General features: G+C 44.0%; 1 protein-coding gene across 1 annotated transcript in view; it reads left to right on the forward strand.

Moving 5' to 3' along the window:
* The window catches only part of MGAM (maltase-glucoamylase), a 152,343-nt gene that overhangs the window by 97,577 nt on the left and 40,939 nt on the right, over positions 1–13,827 (forward strand). The window contains exons 70-85 of the mRNA XM_063708809.1: positions 177–329; positions 667–867; positions 2,646–2,800; positions 3,450–3,618; positions 3,892–3,988; positions 4,719–4,831; positions 6,197–6,322; positions 7,464–7,592; positions 7,848–7,958; positions 8,289–8,351; positions 10,545–10,679; positions 11,474–11,561; positions 12,360–12,498; positions 13,311–13,444; positions 13,568–13,602; positions 13,695–13,811. Coding sequence (XP_063564879.1) covers positions 177–329; positions 667–867; positions 2,646–2,800; positions 3,450–3,618; positions 3,892–3,988; positions 4,719–4,831; positions 6,197–6,322; positions 7,464–7,592; positions 7,848–7,958; positions 8,289–8,351; positions 10,545–10,679; positions 11,474–11,561; positions 12,360–12,498; positions 13,311–13,444; positions 13,568–13,602; positions 13,695–13,811 — 1,965 coding nt within the window. The remainder of the gene's footprint in view (positions 1–176; positions 330–666; positions 868–2,645; positions 2,801–3,449; positions 3,619–3,891; positions 3,989–4,718; positions 4,832–6,196; positions 6,323–7,463; positions 7,593–7,847; positions 7,959–8,288; positions 8,352–10,544; positions 10,680–11,473; positions 11,562–12,359; positions 12,499–13,310; positions 13,445–13,567; positions 13,603–13,694; positions 13,812–13,827) is intronic.

A 13,827-nucleotide genomic window follows, 5' to 3' on the forward strand; every position in this document is an offset into this window, starting at 1 on the left:
GCTCGATAGATTCTCCCAATGTGCCGTTCTCTTCTTATAAGCTAAAGTCATATATTGCTTGGATGGTTGAAAGTCTGGTCTAATATCTGTTTTTTTTTATTAAAAAAAAAAACCTCAGATCTTGCAAAGCCTGTCTCCTAAAGATGAATTTCCTTGTGATTTCCACATTCCTACAGGTTGCCATTATCACAGATATCGATCTTCTCCTGGGAGAAGCATACACAGTGGAGTGGGGCATAAAGATAAGGGATGAAGAAAAAATAGACTGTTACCCTGATGAGAATGGTGCTTCTGCAGAAAACTGCACTGCCCGTGGCTGTATCTGGGAGGTAACCATGCTGATGGGGTTCATGTGCATGAGAATCTCCACACCTAATCTGTAGTTTCTTAAGCATAGCAGTGGCACTTACATAACTACTTAAAATCCATAGAAAGGACTTCCTAAGGGACAGGATCTGGATGTGACAAGTAGGTGGGGACATGTGCGAAACTTTTTAAAATGAATATTTTGCTTGGAGACAAGGAATTGAAATTTATGTTATTGCCAAGTGATAAGTGATGGGCTAGTTTTATCATCATATAAAATGACTTTACTAACCCTGTTTAGGTTAGAGAACTTTAAGACCACATGCTGTGCTGATCTATGACTTTGGCCTTACTTTTCAGGCATCCAATTCTTCTGGAGTCCCTTTTTGCTATTTTGTCAACGACCTATACTCTGTCAGTGATGTTCAGTATAACTCCCATGGGGCCACAGCTGACATCTCCTTAAAGTCTTCCGTTTATGCCAATGCCTTCCCCTCCACACCCGTGAACCCCCTTCGCCTGGATGTCACTTACCATAAGAATGAAATGCTGCAGTTCAAGGTAAACACAGTACATGTATCAGGTAGTGATTAGAGCCTTTTCAGTTCCATTACCTTTTATTGGTCTGGGTCACAGAACCCTAAAATAAGTTAATCATGCTACAATAGACTATATCATTATCCAGAGAGCATTGAGAAATCATTGAGGGAACAATGAGACCTGCCCTAATTTTCATGTGGAAAAGATTACTGTGGCTACTGTTAGGAAAATGGTTGGGAGAGCAAGAGTGGGTATGGAGAGACAACTTGGGAGGCTATCAGTTAGGCAGGTCAGTTGAGGGATTAGGTTTGGACTAGACAGTGGAATGCAGGTGGAGAACAGTGGACCCGTCTGAGGTTGAGAAAGTTGGGTTACAGGATCTAGTGCTCGATTGCAAGCAGGTGACAATGGAGAGGGAAAATCAAGAATGATGACCGTGTTGGTATCTTGCATCTTAATATGCATGGTGCTGACATTAACTCGAATAGGAATACTGAAAAAGTTTGTGCTAGATCAATGTATGGTGGTATGTTCAGTTTGGGATGCTGAATTTGAGATTTCTGTAAAATGGCCATCAATGTGCAGTAATTTCATTCCTTTCCAAGATTTAATTGCATTTAAGGACTAGGGATGGACTAGCTGTTATGTCTATTTTTCTATTAAACTAAGCTTCTCAAGGACAGGAATGTGCCGTTTCCTGTTTGTGCTTCTGAAATCTACAGAACCTGGCAGATAGTTAGCGCTGTAATGTTATTGACAGAGTAAGTGAAAGTGGTCAGGACATTGTCACATTGCCTGAAAGGTTCTTTACAATCTGACATCAACCCGAATTCTGAGTTCTTGTTCATCCTCTAATGCAGGGAAGAATCTCTTGTATGTTTGTACCCTCCTTGTAACACTAGCCTGTTTTAGGCACCTAATGGGTTTGAAGTGAATGAACTTCCCTGGAGTTCTACCCTTAATCATTGCCTACTCTTCCTCTTGACCGTAGAGTAGCTCTTTCCAAAATATTTGCCTCCTTCTGGCCCACTTTAATTCTCTCTGCCTTCGTGGTTGTTATTCTTCACCAGAATGACTTGATCTCCTTTCTTTGTTTGGTTAATGACTACCAAGCTTTTAATACTCCAGACTGTATTTCTCCCGTGAGACCATCTCAGTCTCCCAGAAACAATGTTAGGCATTTCCTTCCCTAGAATCTCACTGCACTTCTACATAGCTCTCCCTTAGCACACATCACCCCGGTATTGTGAGCTGCTCTCTTTGACTTCTTATTCGCATGTGAATTTTGTAAAACCATAACACTGCCTTATTGAGCTGACATCCCTAGTGTCTTGTGCAGTGTCAGGCAGGGGATGTAGTAGGTACTCATGAATCAGTTTAGATACCACTTTCAGCAAGGACATTCTGATTATTTTAATCAAATAGAATTCATTTTGGGGAGACAGGTGTTTTTTGAACTCATAATGATTTTAATGTATTTATATATACTCATATACCCACAGAAAATAACAAGTAACATATTCATAAATACCACACTGATTCCAGAATGATTTTCTACGTTAGCACCAATGTCACAATGCGTATATTAATGCAGTAGAGGCCTTAGTAATGAGAAATGACAGACAAACATATTAAATCTGACATTGTTATTTGATGTGTTAAGTAAATCTCAGACATCATGAACTTAAAGAAGACAGAAACATAGCATCTGAACCTTTGTCCAAAAATCAAAAAGTTCTGCTAAGGGTATAGGTTTCAAGAGTAGTATTCTTGCCTAAAATTGATTTCCTCTGGCCTAGATTTATGATCCCAACAACAATCGGTATGAAGTTCCAGTCCCTCTGAACATACCCAGCGTGCCATCCAGCACCCCTGAGGGTCAACTCTATGATGTCCTCATTAAGAAGAATCCATTTGGGATTGAAATTCGCCGGAAGAGTACAGGCACTATAATGTGAGTGGCTTCTAGTGTGACTCAGAGTTGATGGCTACCTGCGCCTTCGCTGCCAGGTCCATTGTCCTTGGATGTATCCTGGTTCAAAACATCACATTGTCCACTTCCAGATCCATGGCTGAGTTGTTTCCTTCAGACCTGTTCTTACAGGAAATCTTTAGCATTCTGGAAATAATTACTGAGGCAGTTGAGCGTGCCTGAGGATTCATCCAACAAATGTTTATGGGGTGCCTTCTCTAGATTAGGTGCTGCTCCTTATAGACAGCTGAGGTTTCTCTTCTCATGACAACAAATAATAAGTAAATATCACTTTGAGTGCTATGTAGAAAATGGACGGAGGGGTGCAAGGGTGGAAGGCAGTGCTGGTGTGGAGTGGTCCCAGCTGTGATGGTGAGGAGTGCTTGGATTTGCATTGTGGAGGACCACTGAAAGGAGGCAGTGACAGAGGGAAACAGAAGAATGATGAAGAACTCCTGGGCTTTTAGTGAGGATATCTATGATATTTTAATCAAATTGAGTTTCTGTTTTGTTTGGGAGATGAACAGCTTCTGGGTAGGAATCAAGTGTTCAGTTGTCCTTGAAAAGTCAGCTGCTGGAAGCAGAGAGAAAAGCCCATTTTCTGTTTCAAATCTGCCTTTTTGTGTTTCAGTTGGGACTCTCAGCTCCTTGGCTTCACCTTCAGTGACATGTTTATCCGCATCTCCACCCGCCTTCCCTCCAAGTACTTCTATGGCTTTGGGGAAACTGAGCACAGGTCCTACAGGAGAGACTTGGAGTGGCACACTTGGGGGATGTTCTCCCGAGACCAGCCCCCAGGGGTAAGGACAGAGCACTTGGGATCTGTGTCTCTGTTTCTCTCCACCCACACTGCTCAGGCTTTGGGCTTCATCTTCCCAAACTCCACTTGGTCATCACATTCTGCTTTTATGCAAGTGGGCCAATTCTCAGGCTCCTTTGTTTCATGTGTTTAGTTTATGTGTCTAGTTTCATGGAGAAAACTAGAGCCATGTTAGCAAGCACATTTTTGTTGAGTTTCTTTCTCAGGCATAATATCTTTTAAACTCCTACTGCTTCTTCCCATGACTCTCCAGTACAAGAAGAATTCCTATGGTGTCCACCCCTACTACATGGGGCTGGAGGAGGACGGCAGTGCTCATGGAGTGCTCCTGCTGAACAGCAATGCCATGGGTAAGGCCATCAGCGCCTCCCTTATTTTGGGGGGTACAAATCATGCCTGAGTTAATTTACAATATGTTTAGCCTAACTGTTCCTTGAAGTCAAAATCTTCATTTTACGGGCACTGCTGTTTATTTTTTCTTTGTGTTCAGCCTTTGTGTTTATTTCAGTCTAATATCATGTGATAAGAAGATTTAACCCAACTCTCATTTTGATAAAAATCACATAAGAAGGGATAGTAACACCACATGGGTCCCAAATATCCTGGAGGGCAGCTCGTGAGAGCCAGTTATATAATTTGAATTAGGTTAAAACTATGGGTCAGAAAAGTTAGTCTGGTGGTATGAGGGTGTATGGTATGTTGGTAAATGACCTATCGGGTACTCTGCTCACTGGCTGGGTGAGGGATCCATACCCCAAACCTCAGCATCATGCAATATTCCCATGTAAGGAACCTGAACATGTATCTCTTTATCTAACATACAACTTGAAATGTAAAAATAATAATTTTATAAGAGTAGAATGACAAAATATAGGAAAGTACCCTAAAGAGAATCAAACCCAGGAATGGGACCTGTAGACTTCCACTGATCTTCTTCAGTTCTGTGAGTATGATAGAAAATGCCTGCTCTTACCACTCTATGATAGGGAGGGTGCAGGCAGATGGAGAATGTGTGGATTTCAGGGGTGATTCGTGACATGGAAGGTTTCTATCTGGCTTGGCATTTTTCTTCATTTTCAGATGTGACGTTCCAGCCCCTGCCTGCCTTGACATACCGCACCACAGGGGGAGTTCTGGACTTTTATGTGTTCTTGGGGCCGACTCCAGAGCTTGTCACCCAGCAGTACACTGAGGTAGGGGGAAATCCAATTGTTTATCAAGTAGTTATACAGCATAGTGTAACTCTCAGTTGATAACTGGAAATATTGGTCTTTCTCGGAGAGAGATTATAGAATGAGAAAAAATAAATACATTCTAATTATCATTAAATTTATAGCCTCTGTAAGCATTGCAGAATAGCAGAAGTTATAGTGGTACTAGTGGTGGTGCTGGTAGTGATAGTAGTGTGATGTTGGTGGTATTTGTGGTTATATGGTGATGATGGCAGTAGGGGCTGACGGTGGTGATAGTGATGTGGGAATGGTGATAATGATGGTGGTGGTAGTAGTGGTGTTGGTGATGGTGATGATAGTGGTGGGGGTGGTGGTAATGGGTGTGTTGGTGATGAGGATGGTGATAGTGGTGGTGATGGTGACAAGGGTGGGGCTGATGATGGTGTTTGTGGTAGTGATGGTGATGATGGTGGTGTTGGTTATGGTGGTGGTGGTAGTGGTGGTGGTAGTGGTGGTGACAGTGAGGTGGTGTGAGGAGTGTGATGTTGGTGATAGTGGTTGTAGTGATAGTGGTGATGGTGGGGATGGTGGTTGGGGTGGTGGTGGGGGTGGTAGTGGGGGGTGGTGGTGATGGTAGTGAAGGGTAATGATAATGGTAATGATGGTGGTGGGGGCACGATCGTGGTACTGGGGGTGATGGTGGGGATGGTGGTTGGGGTGGTGGTGGGGGTGGTAGTGGGGGGTGGTGGTGATGGTAGTGAAGGGTAATGATAATGGTAATGATGGTGGTGGGGGCACGATCGTGGTACTGGGGGTGATGGTGAAAATAGTGATGATGGTGGTGGTGATGATGGTGATGGTGACCATGGTGGTTGTGGCAGCCACAACAGACACTTATATACTAGCAAGTGCGCATCACTGATTTATCACTTGCTACATGTTAGAGCACTTCACACATATTAAGTCATTCATGCCTCACAGAAACACTATCAGGCAGATGCTATTATTATCCATTATTTACAGATGAAGAAACTGAAGCACTAAGAGATTACTTAATTTTTGCCCAAGGTCACACAGCTAGCAGGATTGGAGCCTGTATACTAAGCCAGGCATTTGTCTCTGATTCTGGGCTTCTTAACCAGTTACCTACAGTGTCTCTAGGAATAGCGTAACATCAGATTTTCCATAATTTTTAAGAAGGAGCTCAAGTCTAGCAGAAAGCTTTCTCTAAGTATCCTAGTGGCTCTATATCCTGTCAGTTTTGGTCTGGATTTCAATTAGTTAATTGACTAGCTTGGGGCACAGAAAAATATTCTTATTACTTGATGTAAAACTTCAATGTGGTGCCTCTGTTCTGAAGACTAATATTTTCTGTCTATTTTCTAGTTGATTGGCCGGCCTGTGATGGTACCTTACTGGTCTTTGGGGTTCCAGCTATGTCGCTATGGCTACCAGAACGACTCTGAGATCGCCAGCTTGTATGATGAGATGGTGGCTGCCCAGATCCCTTATGTACGTTCTCAGTCATGGCTCTGGAGTTTCAAAACTAAGCCAGGTGCCTCTGTGTCTGGGTTCATTTGTCTAATGTTTGTGGGATTCCATAAAGACATAATGTTCTTTTTCAGACAATATCACAGTTAGCCTCACCCCAGCACAGTAATATAGGTAAGGGCACTTGTTTCCATCTTCCAGAGATGACAGCTCAAGACTCACCATGACTCGCCAGAGTGGGAGATAGGCTGGCTCCAGGGCTCTTTCTGCTCTCCCATGCTTCCTTCCATTTCTTTCACTTGACTTCAAAACATGGAGTCAAAAAAGTCCTTGGTTTCATAAGAATAAATAATATCCCACAGTTCTTTTACTTAATTCTTGAAAAGACTAACCACAAATCAATCAGACAATTGTATATGTGAATACAACCTCAGTTCCTGCATCAGCTCTGAGCTAATAACAGATGGATTAAACAGATCCTGGGATGGGTTTCCAGAGGACACACATATGGAAATAAACCTTATCCTTCAGTGGAGGATGGGAGGGGACCCAGTCATCAGAGAATTGATCCCATGAACCATCACATATTTAATATTATCCCACTTTTCTATTGTTTACAATTGTTCCGTTAGTGGAATGTAGTGTTTCCATTAGTGGAGAGTGAAATGCAATATTACAGTCTCAGGAAGAATGTTGTGTATGATTACACTCAAGATTCGGTATTCCAAAGCAACTATACATCTTTGCTTTGTTTTGTAGTAGATTTACTATTAGTCCTGGATAATTAACAGTATTTTTCCTAAACATGAACCACTGATACCAGGGGCAGCCTCTTGGGGGAGTCATCGCCATCATTCCTGATAGTGGCAGTTTACAAAGCACTTTCCAAACCAGTGTTTTCTCTTATCCTCAGAATAGCCGTGCTAGAGACACATTCTCATCCTAGCTTGTGCTGACTTCGTTTTTTTTCTGTCTTATCACTGAACATTTTAAAAATTAAGTGAATTTACCAGCACCTGTACCTAACAAATGGCAGAGCTGGGATTTGAATGCATCAACAAGAAGCTGTCTGGAATTCCACCATGGGTGGTGGAGGGTTGTTCTCCTATAAAGCTTGGGCGTGGACAGCAGCAGCCTCTCAGCTCCCCATGTCCTCCCGCAGGACGTGCAGTACTCAGACATCGACTACATGGAGCGGCAGCTGGACTTCACCCTCAGCCCCAAGTTTGCTGGGTTTCCAGCTCTGATCAATCGCATGAAGGCTGATGGGATGCGGGTCATCCTCATTCTGGTTAGTCCTGATTTGAATGTGTGCGTTCTGTTTGGGAGCAGGTATGGGCTTTGGTGGAGACAGAGTTATACTTTATTTCCATGTTGCAAGTAGATAAATTGAAGTGCAGTAAGAAAGGTGTATTTCCCAGGACTCACGGAAACTCTACCGTGCAGGTAGAAGCCAGCGAGTTCACCCTGGAGGAGTTCTCCTTCATTCTGTTTCTCTTCATTCTGTGGCTTTGATTTTCTCAACTGACTTATGCTTTGATTTCAGGATCCAGCCATTTCTGGCAATGAGACACAGCCTTATCCTGCCTTCACTCGGGGCATGGAGGATGACGTCTTCATCAAATACCCAAATGATGGAGACATTGTCTGGGGAAAGGTATAATCCTAAGCGATGATCCACTAGTCCCCAGCCTGAGGGTGGGTCACTGTTAGTGGGTCAGACGCCTGTGTATGTTATTTTTGGCCTTTTCTATTTGGGCCGTGAGGCCAGAAGCTCTCCTCTTCTCAATCAATATTTGTTGATACAATTAACGACTTTTAAGGTAATGTAACGTGTTATGGAATTCACTTTTCCTTTATGTCAATCCTACGTGATAGTCAAAGTATTATAGCTCCTGGGAGCATGGTTTGTGTAATAATTTATTAGGAAACACTATGTAAGGGAAATTGTCTAGTGCATCGCTACTGAACGTGTTTCTCTCCATAGGTCTGGCCTGATTTTCCTGATGTGGTTGTGAATGGGTCTCTAGACTGGGACAGCCAAGTGGAGGTAAAAGGGTGTTTGTAAATGTGGGTGGAGTCAGGGTTTGTAGGCAGGGGCAGCTGTTCCTGGGATTGTGGACATGCCTGTACCGTGGACATGGGCTTGGCAAGGGAGAAACACTTAGGGGATGTGTCTTGGGTGTCATTCTGTATGCCCACTACTTTATATGTAGTAATACTTTACTGGCCACTGGGATGTAGATATGTATTATCATCCTTGAATTTAAGACCAGAGAGCTTAAATTATTTGTTCGCAGTTTTAGGTGACAGAGTGGTGATTTCAATTCCAAGGCTGTCAGATTCCAAAGGCCCAAGAAATTCCCACTGGGCGATACCTCCTAGAAGTGCTATCTTTTCTCTGAACTGGTATACTTACTGTTGTTGCCTTGGTTATCCCTTTTAAACAGTCTTCAACCCTCGAATACTGACTAGATCATTTTCTTTGTACATCTTTCCTTTTTTTCCCCATGAACAGGTATCTCCATCTTCATACTTATGAGTCCTGCCCGAGCCCCAGCATTCCTTGGGTTTCTCACCTTTGCTTTTACCTCTCAGTTTCCAGCCTTATTGTAAAACTTGCTCTCTCCTGGGGATGGTTTGTTGCTTGTAATGGATCCAAGTAGTCCATGCTTCTGGACCTGAATTTTTTTCCCGATTGACTAAGCATTTCTTGCTTGAGTGAATACATGGCTCCTTACAGGAGAGTGGAGAAAGCAAAGGCAGAAGCCACAAGGCAAGAGTTGAATATGTACAGGGAAAGCCAGCACCTTGGAGAATGGCAGAACATTTTTATGAAGTTGGAAGGGGTCATCTGAGCAGTACTTAGGGAAGTTCCTACCTCATGGCTGGCCAGGTTCCCCACGTGTACCCCATATGGGATATAATTCTGACTCAGCTGTGGCTGATAATCTCTTTATTCTAATTCTCCAACCCCCACCCATCCCGTTGTTTCTAACCTTGCCTGATCTGGAGCTCTCAGTTTCTGGTGATAGGTTCTCTTTGTCGGGTTTCCTGGTTCCTACCTCCATTTCCTAACAAAAGGCATCTCTGGCATGCCCACTTCTCTCAAGATTCTCCGTGATGTGACCCACTGTCTTCTCACATCCTCGACAGCCAGACGCATGTAGGCTGATCTGTTTCTGTTTTCTTATGTTCCTTTTTCTGCCCTTTTTCTAGACATGTGGGTTGCTACCTGCCTTTTATCTGTGCTGTATAAGAACTGCAGCTCCCCTAGACCAAGTCCTGTTTCTGTTGCCTCCCCCACCCTCCTCACCAGCATTCTTTAGCTCTTTAACTCTTACAATGGTGTGATTATCATAGAGGAGGCTATTTACTGAGACATACAAAGGACTGTAATGTTCCATAACAAACAACATGAGTATATTAAAATTGATGGACATTTCCTTGCTGCTTCTAAGTGGTGTGAACCCACTGTTAAACACTGAGTATGTATTTTATCCCAGGTTCTAAGCTGAGCATTGTGGGCAATATAACTATCACTCAGAAGAATATAAAACAAACTTCTTACTCTCAAAAATCTACAACGTAGTTAAAAAGTTGTATCTTGAATCTTTCTTTCAGGTTAAAGTAAAAACACTGCTTTTATTATTTGAGGGAAGAGGAAAATAAAGGGAAGTTGATGCATCCTCTTTAAGTCCTCTCAATTTATCTTCCACACAGCTGTAGTTGTCATGTGATTCTGAAATGGTAGAAAACACTGAGGCGTACTTGTCTAATATCCGGAAATGTAATCTTATTCCTTCCTTCCGTCTCTCAGTGGGAATGACATAGGACGGAGTCCCTGGGTGTTTCTTCCTAACCTATTACCATGCATCTCATGTCTGCAGTCTCTCCCTGGCTTTGTCTTTGAGGAGTGCATAGGAAATGGCAGGACTGACATAGAGGGTTGGGCATCGAGTACATGAGGTCACTAGTTCGGGTCATTGATTGTCATCGTCCACGTGTATATGAAGAGAACAGTTTTTGGATGTTTTCCAAATGCCGGGAAGGTGTGCAAATTGCACTAATTTCTCCTCTCATTCTACATTTCTCTAATAAGTTAATAACATTATTTAGGCCCTGTTCAGGCTGTCTGTCACCATGCAGTTGAAGTATTTGTGTGAGTTGCATTCTCAGTAAGTGCCTGTTTGCTGTCTTCTATATTTGTGTGGGACAAAGAAATTATATTTCTTTTTTATAGCTATATCGAGCTTATGTGGCCTTCCCAGACTTTTTCCGTAATTCAACTGCCAAATGGTGGAAGAGGGAAATAGAAGAACTATACAACAATCCACAGGATCCAGAGAGGAGCTTGAAGTTTGATGGCATGTGGATTGTAAGTGTGTGTGTGTCTCTGTGTACCAGTGGCTCTTGTCTATCTTTGTGTGCCTAAGTATATGTACCACTGACCTTCAGTTAAGAGGATAGTCATTGTCCAAGGAAGACTTTGGACATATCAGACACTTCCTCCTTCAGGAGAGGGACAGCCCTGATAGCCCTAACACCTTCTACCAGACCTGACGCGCCTACTGTAAAACCTCTGAGGCGGGACCAGGCGTGGTGGTTCACACCGGTAATCCCAGCACTTTGGGAGGCTGAGGTGGGCTGATAACCTGAGGTTGGGAGTTTAAGACCAGTGTGACCAACATGGAGAAACTCCGTGTCTACTAAAAATACAAAATTAGGTGTGTGTGGTGGCACATGCCTATAATTCCAGCTATTTGGGTAGCTGAGGGAGGAGAATCGCTTGAACGTAGGAGGCAGAGGTTGCAGTGAGCCAGGATCGCACCATTGCACTCCAGCCTGGGAAACAAGCATAACTCCGTCTCAAAAAATGAAAAACAAAACCAAAAAAAAACCTGGGAGGCAATTGACTAGGAATTTCTGGAAATTTGATTGCCTCACAGCCACCCTGAAAGAGATATATTTTTTTACCCCTCTAGCCAGTCGTTCTGTAGGAGTGAATTCATCTTTCTAGCCAGTTCTCAGCAGGATTTGATGAAGCTCCCAGGGCTGGCATCTACAGGGATTACTGGATGTTGAACAATTTATTCACTGCTTCCTTGGCTCAGAATTAGCAGGACGTAATTATCTTAAAAAGTGAGATATGTCTTTGTTTGGCATTTCTAGGATATGAATGAACCATCAAGCTTCGTGAATGGGGCAGTTTCTCCAGGCTGCAGGGACGCCTCTCTGAACCACCCTCCCTACATGCCACGTAAGAAGCCTTGGCCTCCTTGACTGGCAGAGCCACGACTGAAAGGATTACACTGGAGGAGCCCGAGGCCAGGGGTGGCCGCACAGCTCAGGGCACATCCTCATGGCTGCTGTGGTTTACTGGGAACCAGAGACAAAAGCTCTGCACGCGCTTTACCCAGCCGGGCATGTGCAAGTGACTAGATTCATTGAGCAAATTTCTTGAAATTTGTCCAGAAAGCACTTAGCAGAGCTCATGGCACAAAGGGTTCTCACAGCTGGGTTTCTTAGTTTTTAGGCTTGTGTGAATTCCATCACAGGAATTTCTTGTGTCATCAGTGAGTGGAAATTACTGGCTTCCCCTTATCATGGAGCTGATGGGCTTTGGAATTATAATTGGGTTCATATCTTGGCTCCAGAAATTGTTCTCTCTAGGAGTTTTGTGACTTTTCACAGATTATGCGATATTTCCAAATCTCAGTTTGCTAAACTGTAAAAGACAGATAATGAGATCTTCTTCATAGAATTATGGAAATAATTGGCAAGTCAAAAGCCTAAATCAGAGCCTGTCATGTAGTGTTTGACAGCTGTACGTTCTTCCTGACACCTCTGCTTCCTTCAGTGAACTCGATGTTGGAAACACAGCAGGCGTCATTGCAGCTCAGAGCTGGGGGCGCTGTGCTCATGTCTCTGGGGAGATGGAGAGCAACACAGGCAGGACTGAAGTTAGTCTTAAGATCCAGGGCCCAATCCCTTGAAGAGAGGTCAGGGAGAAAGAGAATCCGGGCTGGATTTCACCTCACCAGTTCTTCCTTCTCAGATTTGGAGTCTAGGGACAGGGGCCTGAGCAGCAAGACCCTGTGCATGGAGAGTCAGCAGATCCTCCTAGACGGCTCCCCGGTGCAGCACTACAATGTGCACAACCTGTACGGGTGGTCCCAGACCAGACCCACATACGAGTGAGTCTCCATCTCCCTTCTCCAGCTGTCACAACCTATAGCGATTGCCAGTGACTGACATAGCTCCCCTAGTTTTCCTTTCATTCCATTTCTAAGGATTAAGAAGATTCTCATAACTGTGTAATGATTCTTAATTAATTAAGCAAATGCTCATTGACATGGAGCCAGGCCCTGTGATTAAAAGGAGGAGGACAGATTTAAATAAGGCATGGTCCCACCAGTGAAAAGCCTAATGATCCTAGTGGGAAAGACTCACATGGAGACACCATAATGGTGACACAGGGCAGCCAGTGGAACAATAGCTTTAGTTACAGGAGGTGAAGGGAACACAGAGGACTGGGCATCTCTCCCCTTTATTTGAAAGTGAATCATCTTTGGAGATATTTTTATTTTTGGCCATTCTTGGTGGAGGGTAACTGGTATTGTACTGAATTAGCACAGTCCTGCTTTGCAAGCTCAATGAATAGTATGAATTCTTCTAAGAGGATCTTATAACCTTCACTGTGTTCCTCCTCAAATATAGAAAACTAAGTATTGAGGAAACCATTAGCAAGATTTAGTAATTCCTTACTTTTTTTGGGTACTCCAGAGAGTTTGCTACAGTGAAGTTCTTTGTAAAGCACTGTGAGAACACGTGACTCGTTATCTGCATCATCTGGGATCAGTGGAGCCCCCATTACAGCTCAGAGTCCCATGTTCCCTCCAATCACGCAGCAAACATTGACTAGGCTCAAGGGCTCTGGGAGCAGAAGCTCTATGGCCTTTACTCCCTGGCCGTGGCCTCAGTTCACCTCCTTTTCCCCTCCAACCAGAGCCGTGCAGGAGGTGACAGGACAGCGAGGGGTCGTCATCACCCGCTCCACATTTCCCTCTTCTGGCCGCTGGGCAGGACATTGGCTGGGAGACAACACAGCCGCGTGGGATCAGCTGAAGAAATCTATCATTGGTGTGTGGGCTCCTTTCCAGGGCCTGTGCTGGTAGGGCAGGGAGTTGGGAATCTTGGGGAAGAGGTAAGGAGGCAGGTCGTGAGAGCGAGCCTGGTGTGACACAGCTGTGCTTCTCGTTGCAGGCATGATGGAGTTCAGCCTCTTCGGCATATCCTATGTGAGTGTCTTTGGGATCCTCCTAAGCACCAAGAAGGTGGGGACATCTTTCAGAAATCATCAGCGGGCTCCTTTTATTTCCTCTTGTTTCAGACGGGAGCAGATATCTGTGGGTTCTTTGAAGATGCTGAATATGAGATGTGTGTTCGCTGGATGCAGCTGGGGGCCTTTTACCCCTTCTCAAGAAACCACAACACCATTGGGACCAGGGTAGGACAGTGGCTTC

Source organism: Gorilla gorilla, chromosome 6 (assembly GCF_029281585.2).
Source record: "Gorilla gorilla gorilla isolate KB3781 chromosome 6, NHGRI_mGorGor1-v2.1_pri, whole genome shotgun sequence".
In the NCBI taxonomy this organism is placed as follows: domain Eukaryota; kingdom Metazoa; phylum Chordata; class Mammalia; order Primates; family Hominidae; genus Gorilla; species Gorilla gorilla.